General features: G+C 41.6%; 1 protein-coding gene across 1 annotated transcript in view; it reads left to right on the top strand.

The window, feature by feature from the left end:
• The first annotated feature begins 2,638 nt into the window (after positions 1–2,638).
• LOC121536941 (cytochrome c1) overlaps positions 2,639–19,514 on the top strand; it is a 28,826-nt gene continuing 11,950 nt past the window's right edge. Inside the window, exons 1-7 of the mRNA XM_041844606.2 lie at positions 2,639–2,871; positions 7,938–8,312; positions 11,700–11,732; positions 12,295–12,345; positions 12,508–12,594; positions 13,164–13,184; positions 13,277–13,294. Coding sequence (XP_041700540.1) covers positions 2,811–2,871; positions 7,938–8,312; positions 11,700–11,732; positions 12,295–12,345; positions 12,508–12,594; positions 13,164–13,184; positions 13,277–13,294 — 646 coding nt within the window. The 5' untranslated portion in view covers positions 2,639–2,810. The remainder of the gene's footprint in view (positions 2,872–7,937; positions 8,313–11,699; positions 11,733–12,294; positions 12,346–12,507; positions 12,595–13,163; positions 13,185–13,276; positions 13,295–19,514) is intronic.

The following is a 19,514-nucleotide window of genomic DNA, read 5'->3' as shown; positions in this document are numbered from 1 at the left end:
CTTGGTGAGGCGTGTGGTCAACTCCGTTAAAGGCGCCCGAAGGCAACCAGCAGGCAGCACACGCTGTGAGAGGCTTGATAATAATGATAATAATAACACGGTCCTGTCACGACTCGAGGCTATACCACATAATTATCTTTGGCTATACATTCTCTCTGTTAGTAGTAAATATAGGGCTGTATATTTACTATATCATATAGTTTTATAATGAATCACACAGTGAGGATACTTTTTGCATGCCAGCAAGAAGATTCGTTCATTTGAACATGATTAAGGTTTATTTCATAGAGCTATGTTATTCATTAGTATAGGCCTATATTTATAGATGTATTTGTATCATCATCGTCATCATCAGTTTGGTCATCAACATTAGCCTATTCAATTCATTGGAACAATTCGGATAAGCCGATAGCCTATCGGTTTGGCTACCATCAATAATTATCCACACTGAACAAAAATATAAATGCAACATGCAACAATTTCAAAGATTTTACTGAGTTACAGTTCATATAAGGAAATCAGTCAATTGAAATAAATTCATTAGGCCCTAATCTATGGATTTCACATGACTGGGAATATAGATTTGCATCTGTTGGTCACTGATACCTTTTAAAAAAAAGGTAGGGCCATGGATCAGTAAAACCAGTCAGTATCTGGGACCACCATTTGCCTCATGCAGCTCGACACATCTCTTTTGCATAGAGTTGATCAGGCTGTTGTATTGTGGCCAGTGGAATGTTGTCCCACTCCTTTTCAATGGCTATGTGAAGTTGCTGGACATTGGCGGGAACTGGAACATGCTGGCCTACATGTCGATCCAGAGCATCCCAAACCTGCTCAATGGGTGACATGTCTGGTGAGTATGCAGGCTATGGAAGAACTGGGACATTTTCAGCTTCCAGGAATTGTGTACAGATCCTTGCAACATGGGGCTGTGCATTATCATGCTGAAACATGAGGTGATGGCGGCGGATGAATAGCACGATAATGGGCCTCAGGATCTTGTTACGGTATCTCTGTGCATTCAAATTTCCAGCGATAAAATGCAATTTTGTTTGTTGTCCGTAGCTTATGCCTGCTCATACCATAACCCCACCTCCACCATGGGGCACTCTGGTCGCAACGTTGACATCAGCCAACCGCTCGCCCACACAACGTCATTCAGTCTGCCATCTGCCCGGTACAGATGAAACTAGGATTCATCCATGAAGAGCACACTTCTCCAGGGTGCCAGTGGCCATCGAAGGTGAACATTTGCCCACTGAAGTCGGTTATGACGCCGAACTGCTGTCAGGTCAAGACCCTGGTGAGGACTGCAAGCACGCAGATGAGCTCCCCTGAGACGGTTTCTGACAGTTTGTGCAGAAATTCTTCGGTTGTGCAAACCCACAGTTTCATCAGCTGTCCGGGTGGCTGGTCTCAGATGATCCCGCAGCTGAAGAAGCTGGATGTGGAGGTCCTGGGCTGGCGTGGTTACACGTGGTCTGCGGTTGTGAGGCTGGTTGGATGTACTGCCAGATTCTCTAAAATGACGTTGGAGGCGGCTTATGGTAGAGAAATTAACATTCAATTCTCTGGCAACAGGTCTGGTGGACATTCCTTCAGTCAGCATGCCAATTGCACTCTACCTCAAAACTTTAGACATCTTTGGCATTTTGTTGTGTGACAAAACTGCACATTTTAGAGTGGCCTTTTATTGTCCCGAGCACAAGGTGCACCTGTGTAATGATATTGCTGTTTAATCAGCTTCTTGATATGCCACACCTGTCCGGTGGATGGATTATCTTGGCAAAGGAGAAATGCTCACTAACATGGATGTAAACAAATTTGTGCCCAAAATTTGAGATAAATAAGCTTTTTGTGCGTATGGAAATTTTCTGGGATCTTTTATTTCAGCTAATGAAACATGGGACCAACCCTTTACATGTTGGGTTTATATTTTTGTTCAATGTAAATAGGATTTCTTATTTGCTATAAATAGAATACATAGAAAATCCATATAAATAAAACACAATGATCAGCATGGTGTCAGTTTGGGCTTCGTGGTGCGAACACATTCATCAGAATGTGACTCTTAATGACCATATTATAAGAGCGCGCACCAATTCAGTGTATTAATTAATCTCAGTACCATTATGAATCACTAGATGGCGACAACAGGCCATCCAGTTGCGCTTGTCTCACTCTCATAGAGGGATCATCACTACACAGATAGGCTACGTAGAGTTGGGCCACTGTGTGTGCGAGTATCTGTCCTGTGTCTATGGTTCAGCTTTATATTGTCTTTTTTTTTTCAAAGGTCACTGTACTGTTACAGTCCGATAATACTTTCTTCCACAAGGGACAAAATGACATATTTCTACTCACAAATAACATGAAATCGTATAAAGATTGCAAAGACAGTTATCAAATCCATAGTATGGTTAGTGCAGGCATATGATGAAAACAGATTTGCAATTACTCTATCACCTTCCATTCAACAGTTGCAACATACGTTCCCCTAGAAGCTCATGAGACGACTTCGCTGCCAGGCACGTGTTTATAGGGCAAGGTGTGGATGGAACAATACAGTTTCTGTTTGGGGCGGGGCTGGGAGAAAGACACGCCCCTTACAGTTGGTTCCATGCAGAGAAAGAGAACGTGTGAGAAGATTGGAGCTGCAGCGGAGGAGGCAACATGAAACTATAATCACATCACACACATAGCCAGTCTATATTACCAGAAAAATAGTCATTACTACTTTTATTATTTTCACTATTCAACAGAGAAGTCTAAAACTCCAGCTTTGTAATTCAGCACACTGTGTTCCCATGATGTCATACCTGTGGATTCTCCTGCTGGGCAGTTTGGTGATCGGAGCCAAGACACAAGGTAAGAACTTTTACATCCACTAATGTACTTTGTTAAACACTTTTACAACTAGTTTTATGGTGCTTTATGTTTCTGTTTCTACTTAGACAAGTTACCCAAGTGCTCGCACACTTTACACCCGCTACTTCTAGTACATACATCCTCAGTCATTCTCAAATCAAATCAAATTGTATTTGCCACATGCGCCGAATACAACAGGTGTAGACAGTACAGTGAAATGCTTACTTACAAGCCCTTAACCAACAATGCAGTTTTTAAGAAAAAAGTAAAATAAAAAAAGTGTTAAGTAAAAATAAAAGCAAATATCTAAAGAACAGCAGTAAAATAAAATAACAATAGGGAGGCTATATACAGGGGGGTACCGGTACAGAGTCAATGTGCGGGGGCACCAGCTAGTCGAGGTAATTGAGGTAATATGTACATGTGGGTAGAGTTAAAGTGACTATGCATAAATAATAAACAGAGTAGCAGCAGCGTAAAAGAGGGGGATGGGGTGGGATGGGGGGGCAGTGCAAATAGTCCGGGTAGTCATGATTAGCTGTTCAGGAGTCTTATGGCTTGGAGGTAGAAGCTGTTGAGAAGCCTTTTGGACCTAGACTTGGTGCCCCGGTACCGCTCTCTGTCTATCTCTACCTGAGGCTGATATGCAGAACAAAAATTATGTTTATAAACCTGCTCTGATTTATCATTATATATACACACTGTAGGCTATGTGCCAGATATCATCATTTATTTATTTAAAACGTTACTTAGCCTGATATGATGCTGGTGTGTAGATATGCATTATACTGTATGTATATATCATCCTATAGGGTGTGGCCTACAGCATGTACAGTATAGTCCTACTGCATGTATCTGTAATGTGTGGACACTGGTAAAAATGGGTTTAATAAAGCATTTTGTGACAACTGCTGATGTAAAAAGGGCTTTATAAAATACATTTCATTGAGTGTCCTATAGGGTGTGTCCTACTGGACATGTAGTCATGTGGGTTGTGGACTATGTGATTGATTCCTTTACTGTCTCTGTCTGTGTCCATGTTCTGTCCGTTTAGGGAGTAAAGCGGAATCGGAAGATCATTTTAGATCTTAGATTGTTGTGGCAATTCTCACATAGAAACAATGGGAGGAAGGATATTTTAAATGCTTTTTACATTTGTATCACAAACCATTATTATTATTATTATTTTTAATCATGATGAAAGTGGCCATTTTAGGCCCATTTTAGACCTATACATACCTCCTGTAAGACCCTATGATCTGTGAACCGTACATGGGACAGACGACATCTTGGTGTCATTATACTCCTTATAGTGTGCACTAAAATATGGAGTGTCTTGATTCTGAAATACAAATTTTCACATTCATTTATTCAACATTAAACATATTAATATTCATATCTGAAATCTACCCTTTTTGATTTAGTTCATTTTAAGACATATTGTTTGGAACAATATACTCTACAAGTACATCACATTTTCAGTGGGCTCTCTGCTAATTCTGAAGGTATGATACATTTTATGAGCACCACCAACACAGTGAATGGGAAAATGGATTCAAAGGGAACTCCCTCTCTGCCCTAATGGAGGGCTGTGATTGGTTAATGACCTATAATGTCAATTTCTCTGTATAAAATGGGTCATATCAATAAAAATCCAGAGAGCCCACTCTGGAAATGTGGTGTGTTTGAAGAGTATATTTTTATAAGAAAAATCCAAATCATTAATATTAATATTTTTTATGTTGTATAAATTAATGTGAACATTTATATTTCAGATACTCCATATTTGAGAGAACACTATAAGGAGTATAATGACACCAAGATGTCGTCTGTACCATGTACGGTTCACAGATCATAGGGTCTTACAGGATGCATGTATAGGTCTAAAAGGGCCTAAAATGGCCACTTCTCAAAAATGGTTTGTGATACAAATGTAGAAAGCATGTCAAACATCCTTCCTCCCAATTAAGTTCCTATGTGAGAATTGACAGAAAAATGTGAGATACCAAACACGTGTCCATGTTCTGTCTCCCTTCCTCTCTTTTCCACATTTTCTCCCTCTTCCCCCACTCCCTCTTTTCTCTCTGTCCGTCTCTCTACACCCCTGTACCCATATATCCTGTACTATCTCTCACCAGTAGGCCTGTGTGTTGTCCTTTGACCAATCTCTAGTCCACAACTAGCAGGGCTACAGGCATCTGGCTTTAAGAATGATTGTGACCTGGTATTAATGTGATATAATAGTTATTACAGTCTCATCTGGCCTAAGTCATGTTGGTGAATGTCGTGAAATAATAGTTTTTGTTTTCCACAGAGAGTCTGAGTCCTGGCTGACACATCTCCCTCCCCTCAGGAGACTCTGATCTGAAGCCAGTTCATTAATGAAAACCTCACATTATACTCAGTGCACCACTTAGAGAAAACAACATATTGCTGGAACACAGCTTTACTGTATATCGCACATGAGATGAGTTCTGGTGTTTAGTCTGTCACTGTGTCATGGTGGTCTGGGCTCTGTTTGGGTGTAGGCTGGTTTGTGTGTACATGATGAATGGACTGGGTTGTGTGTGTGTGTGTGTGTGTGTGTGCGCATGTATGTATGTCAGTACTAAAGGGCTGGGCGCTGCCTCAGTAACCCAATCCAGCCCAGCTGCAGACTACACCCTACACTCAGAACCAGTCTCAGCCTCTCTCATTCCCCTGGGGCTATGTCTATGTGTGTGTGTGTGTGAGTGGGTGGGTGAGTGTGTAGGAGTGTGTGTGTATTAATGAGGGTGTGTATGGGTGTGTGTGTGTGTGAGAGAGAGAGATGATCCCCCGCTGTATGTGTGTTTACACCTTTCAAAAGCACACACAGATGAAACAACACACATACACACACACAAATGCACACATACAGCTCAGCGCCAGACCAGAGGATTCAGTGGCTGTGCCCGAAATCTGTCTTGCCTACTGCCATTTGTTCATTTTGCTACAGTCCGTCCCCTTCTTTGATTATCAGCTGATTATCAGTTGTTGTCAAACACACATGGGTCTGTAAAGACGATTCTCTTCCTCAATAGTGTGCAGATAATTCTACTAGATGAAAGGCCGAAATGAGTATGACATCATTGCATTTAAAGCATACTCAATTTAAACATTTTTTACATCCTGTAAACATTCTATTTTCGCATTCCCAAAATGGCTACTATTTAGAACGCAAGTACGGGTATTCGGACATGGCCTTACACCCAGCTCAGAGCCAGACCAGAGTACTCAGTGTCTACATGTAGAGACAGGAGCAGCAGTAGATGTTCTAGATCAGTGGTTCCGTAGAATGTTCTAGATCAGTGGTTCTGTGCTGTGAGCCACCTGGATTCTACTGTGACCCACCAGATAATCAAAACAACTGGTACATCTGAAATGGTACCCTGTTCCCCACAGTGCACTATACTTTTGTCCATTGGGTTCTGTGTGGCCAAAAGTAGTGCATTTATTCCAAAGGGCCAGCTGAAACAGGGACAAACAACAACAGGGGTCCCTCCACGTCACCACACAATAGAAATTCCCGAGAACACAATGTTCTAACTAACCGGAACATATCACCTGTCAACCACCTCACATTGTACTGGCTGCCTGCTGTTACCAGAGAGGGCAAGGTTACCCACACATACAGGCAGGCACGCACACACTCACGCATGCAGGCACGCGCACACACACACACAATGATTCATTAACCATCACTCAAAGCATAGTGTACAGTATAGATTCCCTGACATTTTAAGCGTCCCAGTGATTAAAAATGTTACAGGTTTTTAGCACAATGCCCGGGCTGCGCTGCGTGTGTGAAATGGTGCCCATGTTTTGTATTCTCTTTAGGTTCCTATGGCAATGATAAGCGTAATCAGTCCTGTACAGTACATGACATAATATTACATTGCATTACAGTATATGTTACAGTATGTTACAGTATGTTGCTGAATGTCAGAGTCAGAGCTGCCCATGTAGTGATTTTCTCTTTTCTGTAGTAAAACTTTCCTTGAGTTGCAGTTTGCCCTGTTTTTATTATAGCACTGTGTGTAAGGGAGTGTAAGTGTGGGTGTGTGCGCACCTCATCTATAGTTCCGATTGATGAGGCCCAGCCCTCGCTCTGTAATGTTGCAGAACTGCCAAATACGAACATTATGTTTTCTTCCCTCCCCTTTGTTCCAAACTTCCTCTTAACATACACATGGAACATAGGGGGGAGGCTGTCTCTATTAAAGATACATATAGACACACACACACACACGGAACATACCATAGAAGGAAGGCTGCTTCACTGGCATGTCATATATACACACACATGGGACTAGGGGAAAGGCATTGGCACTGCGTCAGTCTCGGGGTACGGTCTCTTATGTACATGAGTCATACAGCTTTAGAAAATATCTAATATCACATGAGAACAGCAACACGTTGTATAATTGTTTGTGGATCCCCCACCTACACGTATGTACAGTATGTTTAAGGTAATACAGTCCCTGTATTTCATATCCTGCCGAAACTCACACATACAGTACAGTACACACATAATATGACATGCCAGTCTGTCTGCCTTGGTCATTGTTGATGGATTGTGTTTGACTATTGATTCTGTTCTCTAGAACAGGGATGGGCAACTCCAGTCTCTGAGGGCCGCAGAGTGTGCAGGCTTAAGTTCCATCCCAGCTTGAACACCTTCAACTGATCAGCTATTCAGTGTAGATCAGTTAAATCAGGAGGTGGATCAGGAGCAGGGCTGGAACAAAAGCCTGCACACACTGCGTCCCTCATAGACTGGAGTTGCCCATCCCTGGTTTAGAGAAATTAGAGGTTTGGAGTGAAAAGGTTGGCTGCTGTTTCGCCTATACACTCTATGGCACACTGCTCCACCTTACATACAATAGGGGAATGTCACAGCCCCCTCTGACTGCAACACACACACACACACTCATTAGAGTAGACCTGCCATATTTATCTGTTATGTCATAAAATGTGATGGGGTACACTTAGCGTAGCTACCATACCTGCTGCCTGCTAAAGGAAAAGTATGTTCCTTTCTCCAGAAGACTCTGCTACTGAGCCAGAAACTAAGGAACCAGAGGCAGAAGCAGCAGAGCCCGAGGCCCCTGCAGAGGAAGTAGCTATCGAGGAGGCCCCGGCAGCTGAGGAGGCTCCAGCAGAAGAAGAAGCTCCGGCAGAAGAAGAGGAGGAGGCTGCAGAAGAGGTGGAGGCTCCAGCTGCAGAAGGAGAGGTTATTGCCACAGAGGAAAAGGCTCTGACAGTTGAGGAGGCTCCGGCAGAAGAAGAAGCTCTGGCAGAAGAGGAGGTTCCAGCCACAGAGGAAGAAGAGGCTCCAGCCACAGAGGAAGAGGACACAGAAGTAGTAGAAGAACCAGCAGTAGAAGCAAAGGCGGCCCCTGAAGCTGAGGCTGAACCAGGTGAGCCAGACACACACACACACACACACACACACACAAGCACACACACACATGCACACACAGCAGGTCAAACACCCCATAGGCCTACAGTACATTCATGCTCTTTGCATATAAGTATATAGGACAAGTTTCCATTCATTTAGCTGTATAGCTTTGGGTATGAACGAGTTCTTGGATCCGTTTGTCCTTACTTTTTCGGAATCTGAATTGGAGGGGCTGGAGTTACAGGTGAAGTGGGTGGGGAGGGTCAAGTACAATTTAGTTGGCCTTTTGAGGACTCTGACCGACACAGAGTCAACAGCCAGCCACAGCAACATATTCTGACATTCTAGCCGATTAACTTATCGTAGGACACTGTACAAGTTATATTCTAGACAGACAGAAGACACAGAAGAATTTTAGAATGTGTGTTGGAATGCAAGGCTAGAGAAAGTGTTCTGAAAGCAGTCTTAAACTGTTGAACTCAAACTGTATATCCAAACACTTTGACACTGTGATTCTGCCAGTGTGTAGACCTCAAGGCATTATCCTCTAACGGATTAAATTCAAATGAATCGATACTGGGTGTACCCCTAACAACATACACACCCACACACCCCTCCCCGTCTCTCCACCCTGGCCTCAGACTAGACATAACATGGGAAAAGTAAATCTGTGAAACTCAAATTAGTCTGATATGTTATGTGTGGTATGGTTACATAAGACAGAAGGTTACCTAAGCCAAAAAATCGAAAGGAGGGAGGTTGGTCAGGGAGGATGGGTGGGCGTATAACGCAAATGTCTTGCAACCCAAAGGTTGTGTGTTTGAATAACATCACAGACAACTTTAGCATTTTACCTAATTAGCAACTTTGCAACTATTTACTATTTTTAGCTACTTTGCAACTACTTAGCATATTAGCTAACCCTTCCCCTAACCATAACCATATTTTTTATTTATTTAACGTCAGTTAAGAACAAATTCTTATTTACAATGACGGCCTACACCGGCCAAACCCGGACGACGCTGGGCCAATTGTGCACCGCCCTATGTGACTCCCAATCACGGCCGGTTGTGATACAGCCTGGAATTGAACCAAGAGGTCTGTAGTGACACCTCAAGCACTGAGATGCAGTGCCTTAGACCGCTGCGCCACTCGGGAGCCCAAAACTTAACCCTAACCTTAACCCCAACCCCTAACCTTAACCCTAACCTTAACCCTAACCCTAACCAGCCACATAGCCACAACAAAGTGGAATTCGTAACATATCAGACGAAATTGATGATAATCTATAGGGGCGGTGTAGTAGTGAGTGGAACTGTTGGAAGAGAAAATGTAGATAAAACACAACATCAACACATTCGCACCCCTCCTACCCGTACACCCCTCATCTCTTAACCCTCACCTGCACATACAGTGAGGGGAAAAAAGTATTTGGTCCCCTGCTGATTTTGTACGTTTGCCCACTGACAAAGAAATTATCAGTCTATAATTTTTATGGTAGGTTTATTTGAACAGTGAGAGACAGAATAACAACAAAAAAATCCAGAAAAACGCATGTCAAAAATGTTATCAATTGATTTGCATTTTAATGAGGGAAATAATTTGACCCCTCTGCAAACATGACTTAGTACTTGGTGGCAAAACCCTTGTTGGCAATCACAGAGGTCAGATATTTATTGTAGTTGGCCACCAGGTTTGCACACATCTCAGGAGGGATTTTGTCCCACTCCTCTTTGCAGATCTTCTCCAAGTCATTAAGGTTTCGAGGCTGACGTTTGGCAACTCGAACCTTCAGCTCCCTCCACAGATTTTCTATGGGATTAAGGTCTGGAGACTGGCTAGGCCACTCCAGGACCTTAATGTGCTTCTTCTTGAGCCACTCCTTTGTTGCCTTGGCCGTGTGTTTTGGGTCATTGTCATGCTGGAATACCCATCCACGACCCATTTTCAATGCCCTGGCTGAGGGAAGGAGGTTCTCACCCAAGATTTGACGGTACATGGCCCCGTCCATCGTCCCTTTGATGCGATGAAGTTGTCCTGTCCCCTTAGCAGAAAAACACCCCCAAAGCATAATGTTTCCTCCTCCATGTTTGACGGTGGGGATGGTGTTCTTGGAGTCATAGGCAGCATTCCTCCTCCTCCAAACACGGCGAGTTGAGTTGATGCCAAAGAGCTCGATTTTGGTCTCATCTGACCACAACACTTTCACCCAGTTCTCCTCTGAATCATTCAGATGTTCATTGGCAAACTTCAGACGGGGATGCATATGTGCTTTCTTGAGCAGGGGGACCTTGCGGGCGCTGCAGGATTTCAGTCCTTCACGGCGTAGTGTGTTACCAATAGTTTTCTTGGTGACTATGGTCCCACCTGCCTTGAGATTATTGACAAGATCCTCCCGTGTAGTTCTGGGCTGATTCCTCACCGTTCTCATGATCATTGCAACTCCACGAGGTGAGATCTTGCATGGAGCCCCAGGCCGAGGGAGATTGACAGTTATTTTGTGTTTCTTCCATTTGCGAATAATCGCACCAACTGTTGTCACCTTCTCACCAAGCTGCTTGGCGATGGTCTTGTAGCCCATTCCAGCCTTGTGTAGGTCTACAATCTTGTCCCTGACATCCTTGGAGAGCTCTTTGGTCTTGGCCATGGTGGAGAGTTTGGAATCTGATTGATTGCTTCTGTGGACAGGTGTCTTTTATACAGGTAACAAGCTGAGATTAGGAGCACTCCCTTTAAGAGTGTGCTCCTAATCTCAGCTCGTTACCTGTATAAAAAACACCTGGGAGCTAGAAATCTTTCTGATTGAGAGGGGGTCAAATACCTATTTCCCCCATTAAAATGCAAATCAATTCATACAATATTTGACATGCGTTTTCTGGATTTTGTTGTTGTTATTCTGTCTCTCACTGTTCAAATAAACCTACCATTAAAATTATAGACTGATCATTTCTTTGTCTGTGGGCAAACGTACAAAATCAGCAGGGGATCAAATACTTTTTTCCCTCACTGTATGTGGGTGTCAGCTACCGCAGGTTAACGCTTGATCTTATTGAATCCAGGTCTATCTATGGGTAACAGGGTTAACGTGTTATGCTCGACCCGCCCAGTTTTCCACCACAAAACACCAGAAGATCAAATATCTTTTTCCCTCACTGTATTTACAGTTAGACATTGACATCTGGGTGGTGTTCATTTGGCCCAAAAAAACACAAAATGGAAAAAGTAAAATATAGCTTTCTTTGACAAGTTCAGGTAGTACCTGCTCCTTTTTAAAGAGTTTTCCCCCATTTGCTCCAACTGAACAAACAACTCTGGCCTCTCAGACAGTCATAAATCAGCCTGCAGGTGCTGCTCATATTTCTCTGTGTTTATGTCTGTTTCTATGTGTCTGTTTTCTTTGCAGGTGAACTAGATCTATCTGAAGCTGTTGAACCAGGTAAGAATGGTTTATTTACTTTGGTAAATCGGACTGTCAGTACCAAACATTTCTGCTTTCCCCCCTACATTTAAAAGACAGCAGTTTTCTGATGAACCAGTAAAGATAGTTTACTATAGAAGTATAGACACAGTGTAGAGACACAGTTTACTGTGTTTGAGAAGCTCTGATGTCAGACTTTAGTGTGCTGGTATTTATTCATTCAGTCCAGCTCACCTGCCACTACTGCTCTTACAGCTAGGCCTACAACCCTGGACTCACAGATACCACTAGTCTATACAGTGTGCAGTGCTACTATAGGTCTGTAGTCCTTTAGTCTTCTATGTGTTTGGCCTGTCATCCTGGCCATTAAAGGCACAGTCCTCTCTATATTGACATCCTGTCATTTAAAGGGGTAGTCCTCTATGTTGTAATTCTCAAGGGGCATTCCACATGGTCTCTCCAGTTATGGATGTTGTAAAATGGCTGAGGCTCAACAGAGGCTCTATTCTTCCTGTCTCACCTGCCCTCCCTCCTCCCTGACAACACCTGTCGCACCTCTCCTCCCTCCTTCCTTTTACAGAGGCGGAGCCTGAAACACCAGCAGAGAGCGAGCCCACGGAGGAGAATACAGGTGAGAGTCTCAACGGCCTGTGTGGCTAAACACGTGTGTGTTTTTGTGTGTGTATGTGTATGTGTTTCAGGGGGAAGGGCTTGTTTGGCTTTACACGCCACACTAGAGTTGACACCACATCGTTGATAAATGAAAACTAATTGTTTTAATAAACTGAAACAGGGGGAGATTTGGATCTGGAGGACGCTGTAGTTGAGAGTGACGAAGACACACCCGCGGGTGGGAAGAGCCGCAGAGGGGGCTCAGTTGGTTAGTATCTTATACTGCTGCTGCTGGTGCCTACAACACACGCAGTATGGAACTAGGCTAGAAGAGTTGGCTCCAGCACAGTATAGAACCAGACAAATGGTTGTTAACTGAAACTGACACTTGATATACTCAATGTGAACATTCCTAAATCACTAGATGTTAGATATGGAGTCTCTATGGATGAGTCAGAAAACAGCTTTTAAAATATATTAAATGCTCAGGGCTCATTGTCTTCTATGACCAATAAAATGACTAAAATACACTAATGAGTCACATGCAGGAGGTTTATCATGCTCCAACATGTATGGGAACCAGAGACAGAGAGGCCTTGGAGCCTTCAGGTACTACAGCTTACAGAGAACTCCAGTCATTAATGACTCACATTCACTATGATCCATATGCAAATACACATTTGGTTTAAGTACAGGATGTGTGTGTGAGGGTTTGCATGTAGATTTGTCCTCTCGGACCGGTTAGAGCAGAAACTCTATAGCAGTAATACCATCAGGGCATCAACTACATTACTGACTAGGTTTGAATAACGCCCTCCCCCCCTTCTCTTTTTCCAGCCCATGCATCAGAAGCAGAAGGTAAAGGCCTTGCTTCCCCTAATAATATATTATGTGAATAATCGTGGGTGTGCGCATGTGTTTTATTTGTGTCTGTTTTCTTTTCTGAACAGGCACAGCTGAAACTCAAGGTGAGTCCTGCTCCCTCCCTCTCTGTCTCTCTCTCCACTGTGTGTGTTCTGGATGTTTCCATACTGTGGAATAGTTTCTAGTTTCCATACTGTGGAATAGTTTCTAGTTTCCATACTGTGGAATAGTTTCTAGTTTCCATACTGTGGAATAGTTTCTAGTTTCCATACTGTGGAATAGTTTCTAGTTTCCATACTGTGGAATAGTTTCTAGTTTCCATACTGTGGAATAGTTTCTAGTTACCATACTGTGATATGCGGGGCTCAGTGATAGGGGCTAAGTGTCTTACCTGTCCCTTCTTGTCTCAGAGGGTTCTCTCCCTCACATTCCATTTCCATTGTGTGTGTGTGTGTGTGCATGTGTGTGTCTGCGTGCATGTGTGTAGGTGTGTGTGTGCCCGTATGTGTGTGTGTGTGTGTGCACATGTGTGTTTGCCAAGGTTATTATAGTTTTGTGTTTTTATTTCTATTCGTTTTTTTGAGTTAGTTTTCAGATCTGATTTGCTCGTTTTTATTTTGTTTTTTTGTGTTGTATAGTTTTTGGGGGGATGTCACTTCTTGCAACTTGGGGGCAGTAATACATAAGTTAATGGGTCAGGCTATAGGTTAGGTTAAAAAAACAAAATAGTAGATTTAATATAAAAAAAATATATATATATACTGAACAAAAATATAAATGCAACATGTAAAGTGTTGTTTCATGAGCTGAAATAAAACATCCCAGAAATGTTCCATACGCACAAAAAGCTTATTTCTCAAAAAATGTGTGCACAAAATTGTTTGCATCCCTGTTAGTGAGCATTTCTCCTTTGCCAAGATAATCCATCCACCGGACAGGTGTGGCATATCAAGAAGCTGATTCAACAGCACGATCATTACACAGGTGCCCCTTGTGCTGGGGACAATAAAAGGCTACTAAAAAATATGCCATTTTGTAACACAACACAATGCTACAGATGTCTCCAGTTCTGAGGGAGCGTGCAATTGGCATGCTGACTGCAGGAATGTCCACCAGAATTGAATGTTAATTTTTACCATAAGCCGCCTCCAACGTCGTTTTAGAGAATTTAGCAGTAAGTCCAACCGGCCTCACAACCGCAGACCATGTGTATGGCGTTGTGTGGGGGATAGGTTTCCTGATGTCAACGTTGTGAACAGAGTGCCCCATGGTGGAGGTATGAGCAGGCATAAGCTACGGACAACAAACAAAATCACATTTTATCGCTGGAAATTTGAATGCACAGAGATACCGTAACGAGATCCTGAGGCCCATTATCGTGCTATTCATCCGCCGCCATCACCTCATGTTTCAGCATGATAATGCATGGCCCCATGTCGCAAGGATCTGTACAAAATTCCTGGAAGCTGAAAATGTCCCAGTTTCTCCATGGCCTCCATGTCACCCACTGAGCATGTTTGGGATGCTCTGGATCGACGTGCACGACAGTGTGTTCCAGTTCCCACCAATATCCAACAACTTCGCACAGCCATTGAAGAGGAGAGGGACAACATTCCAGAGGCCACAATCAACAGCCTGATCAACTCTATGCAAAAGAGATGTGTAGCACTGCATGAGGCAAATGCAATCGGATAAACACTCCAAACAGCCTACCCGACCGCTCAGAGGCGTCCGCATAGTCCTAAAGCATACCGTTGCCTCGTTTTGCATCACATTCCAATGATAAAACTGGGGGGGACAAAGATACAATTTACCTTTGTTTGATTGTTCTGTCAATTTTTTTGGACATTGTCATTATGAATTTTGGGAAAAAGAACTCTCTAGGTAATTTATATTTGGGGCAGATGATTAGAAAGTGTTATTCACTTTCTATCTCTCCTGACCCACAGTTATGAAATACTGTAGTCTGTCCTCTCTGGCCAGCCATGTTTTTTGATGGCGTCCTGTTTCAATTGTTTTTCTTTGTTTGGGGTCTTTTACACAGATTAAGTATTCAGCTTAAGTGAAGTCTTTCTCTGACCTGCAACCTCACTCTGCCAATAGTCGATGTATGCATTCTTATTATTCACCTCCAGCTGTCTAAGTTTTGCCCTTGGGGCCAGATTATGGGGATCCATAATAAATACAAATATATGTGTTAATGTCAATCTTCTGTATTTGGGCCAGTTTTTTAAGGGGCCACTCTTTGGGCAGAGACTGTTGACCATAAATGCTCTGTACTTGCATTACCCTTAATTTGATTGGGTTAAATGCTCCCAGAATTTGCATACCCTATTTCCAAAGGGCAGTAAAAGAGGACTCATTCGAAGTTCTGCCCTGCATGCGTGGTTTGCGGAATTTCTTTGTACATTTAGGATGTTTTAGCAAAATTCCAGATGGAGTTTTTCTGTTGGTGTTTTGTCCCTATGTTTCATAGTTTTGATGTCCTCTCTCTCTCTCTCTCTCTCTCTCTCTCTCTCTCTCTCTCTCTCTCTCTCTCTCTCTCTCTCTCTCTCTCTCTCTCTCTCTCTCTCTCTCTCTCTCTCTCTCTCTCTCTCTCTCTCTCTCTCTCTCTCTCTCTCTCTCTCTCTCTCTCTCTCTCTCTCTCTCTCTCTCGCTCTCTCTCTCTCTGTGTGTGTATTACATGGTGATGACTGATACAGCTCCAGGCTCTATATGAACCCTAGTATTAAAAGTCCAATAGAACAGAGAGGCAATTTTCCCACTTAATGATGAAGCTATGTTCATCCATACACAGTCACAAGCCATGTAGATCTATACACACAACACATTAAACCTATCTGAAAGTACACGACAGTGCAGTTTTTGTTGCTGCCCCTTCACATCAAACATAACATGAAAATAAATCTAATAAATAAATAAATAGGATAAATAAACATATTTTTTTTATAACCAACAAAATTACTTAACTCAACCAAATTGTTATTGATTCACTTTATCCTTATCAATGAAAATTAAAACCCTCAACTTTATTACCTATTACAACTGTCAGAATGTACACTTATATTAACATACAGTATAAACATCCATAATTCAATTATGACTTTCCTCATCCTGATAATAAATACAGATCATTATCTCAATGCATTCTTAATACTATTAATTTAGCAGTGTATATACCTAATACCCAAATTAGCAAATTTTGATAAATCCAATTTTATTATCAACACAGCTAAGCAACCCCTCTTTCTCCCGGCACTTAAATCTTCTGGCGTCCCTTCATTATGTTCTTCAGACAGCTTCATATTTCCAAAATGACTTGCCCATAACAATGTCACCACTACAATGTCTCATTCGAAACCTCATTGTCTTGTCCATTTGCCAACCATTATTCCCACAACATAAAAAAATGTTGCATTTGAACATATATCTCTCCATTCTCACTTAATGGTGGACTCCTTTCCCACTCCTTCGAGATAATAACATGAGAAAATCCTTTGATATCTTTGATTGGTTGTTGTAGACCAGTTGCATGTAGAAGTGGTATTTTACAAAAACGTCTTCAACGCCTCTGATATTCATCTTCAGCCGGTTCATAGTTTGTTACTTTTATTTATTTAGCTTCACACCTTATTATTATAATTATACACCATGCTAGGCCAAATTATCCCTACTATGCATCAAGATGCCATCTGTATTTATCTCACTAGAAGACAAACATAACATTTTAATTGATTACATTTCTAATCCAATAAATCCATACAATCATTGACCATATGACAAATTATTATGTTTTAACAATTATTCTTAATACCAATTTCTAATATACTTCCCAATTTCTATTAGATAAACTCTTTAAATACATATATCCGAATGGAATGACAGTCAGTTGATTCCTGAAAATCTGGAAGATCTTGAAATTCTTGGAGGTCTATAGCTCTGTGCCTCCACTGAGGTAATCAGCCATAACCCACAGCTCATCAGTACCATTCCTCTGACATCGTCTTCCATCACCTGATCATTGTCATCAACAGCATCCTCATCTCCCTCATCTCTAAATCGTCGGTTTCCTCGTAACAATCTGTTGCAGTTGTTGGCATGATACCTGGTCAATCTCCCCTCTATCCATACCTCCGTTGGTATAGACTGTGTGATGATGCATGAACCTTCTTCCTTCACTAGTTCTATGATCATGCAGAGTCCTTCTCCATTTATCACCATCTCTCTGTGGAGTGTGTCCTTCTATCAGCTTACCAATAGTCCCTGCTGCAAAAACACACAGACAAAACAAAACAATTCCCCACCGAAGCGGTGCCATCTTCCTCCTCTGCGTTAGACAGTGGTACATATAGATATAGGAATTTGTCTCTGCTACTTGCCCCTCCATCAAGGTAGCCATCAACACCTATTACTAACCTTTCCACTTGGGTTTTGTCCATCTCTGACTTCTTTAATCCTTTACCACCACATATTCTCCAAGTCGCAGAAAATGTCCAGATTCTCCTGATAGGTCTGGCAGAGAAGCCTTCACCTTTTGAAAAAAAATCTTCAGAACATTGTTTAGGTGAGACACAGCATGCTACTTCATCCTGTCTTCTTATCAGTCCTGATAAGCCTTTTAGATTAGGAAGTGCACATCTTGCAGCTTGTTGTAGTCCACTCATGTCATAGAAAGGCCTCCTCTAAATTCTGCCTTATACCACAAATACATTTTCCCCTAAAACATTTAATCTAACCCATAACACATTACTTACTACTGCTCATATTCTTAATACAGTATGCAAATATACCAATACATCCTCTTATCATCATTACTACCCCCTTTTCTGAACACATGAGTCACAACGTGATTCATGCTTTCAAAAACAAAACAACATTGCCTAAATTAAAATGACAACATTTTATAATACCTCAACTCACTTCTATCCCGTAAAGTAATCCAAGATTAGTACAATTAACTAGCAACAGGTATCCCTCATTCAGGGAAAGCTCTCTCTCTCTTTTGATATTTTATGGTTCGAATAACATATATTATTACCAAATTACAAACTTCTTCACAATTTTCAGAGTATTATAAATTACCCTCAACTCGCTAAAATGAACTATCTTAAAATCCTCAGCCCTTGTTTCTAGGATTTCCAGTGTGGATGATCAAATCACACTAGAAAGTCAGAACAGAGTGCAGAGGTCATTGAAATCATTAAACTAATTGTTCCATCAAATAGTATACTAAACATTACCAACATTCAAAACATTTCATAAATATTGTGTACCCCAAGTGTACATTAAGTCCTCATTACATTTCTTCTCATAAGAAATCATGTATACCCAAAACTCAGTCAAAAAATTCCATAAAATTCACTGTGTGCTCCTTTAAGACTTATCACCTTTGACCTGTTGAAAACCGCCTGAAATCAAAATAACAACCCTTTATAAACATCATACTAGGTGTGTTGTGTTTTATTTGAAAAACCCAATTGAAAACAACAAATAAAAAGAGCCAGGCCTTACTTAATTTGGTAGCTCCCTTTTATGACCTAATACTGCCTAACTTCACTAAACTGCTCCCCCTAGCCCTGGGCAACATTCCAATGAGATAAGGAAATCCCCTTTCTCCTGGAAGAGAAATTATACATTTTGTTACAAATTATACATTCATTAGCCAATACAATCACGTACTCCGCTTAAGTAAGACATTATATTTTATCCCAGGCATCTATTAAAAAAATTGTTTGATACGTTGTCTCCTACTTTACCCTTAACATAATACTATAGGAGACTTTCATCAATCCTGGAGAAAAAAAACTCCACTTAGAAGACACTAGATCAGGGGTGTCAAACTCATTTTAGCTCAGGGGCCACATGGAGGAAAATCTATTCCCAAGTGGGCCGGACCGGAAAAATCATGGTATATATAACTTAAAAACAACAACTTCAGATTGTTTTCTTTGTTTTAATACGATCAACATACAACATAAAGCTGGAGCCTGAGGACAGTGTGTCCAAAATAGTACAAGCACAACATCACTATTAATCATAAAACACGTCAAGTTTATTTGAAAGTTCTGAGGACAAAGAACACACAAACACACAATGCCTCAGTGATTAACAGAACTGTTTCACAGATCACAGAACTATATCAGGGTGTCATTTCTCAGGCAGAAATGTAGATAAAATAATGAAATCCTGTTCCCCAAACAAGTGCAAGAACCACAGAGTCAAGAATAGGTTAAATATACAAATAAAATAAAAACAATAAAAAACAATAGCACATCAACATAAAAACATATAAACATAAAGCATCAAACTCCCGTAACAGTCCCG

Source organism: Coregonus clupeaformis, chromosome 23 (genome assembly GCF_020615455.1).
Source record: "Coregonus clupeaformis isolate EN_2021a chromosome 23, ASM2061545v1, whole genome shotgun sequence".
NCBI lineage: Eukaryota > Metazoa > Chordata > Actinopteri > Salmoniformes > Salmonidae > Coregonus > Coregonus clupeaformis.
Note: the sequence above shows the minus strand (reverse complement) of the source record. Positions and strands in the feature narration are given on the sequence as shown.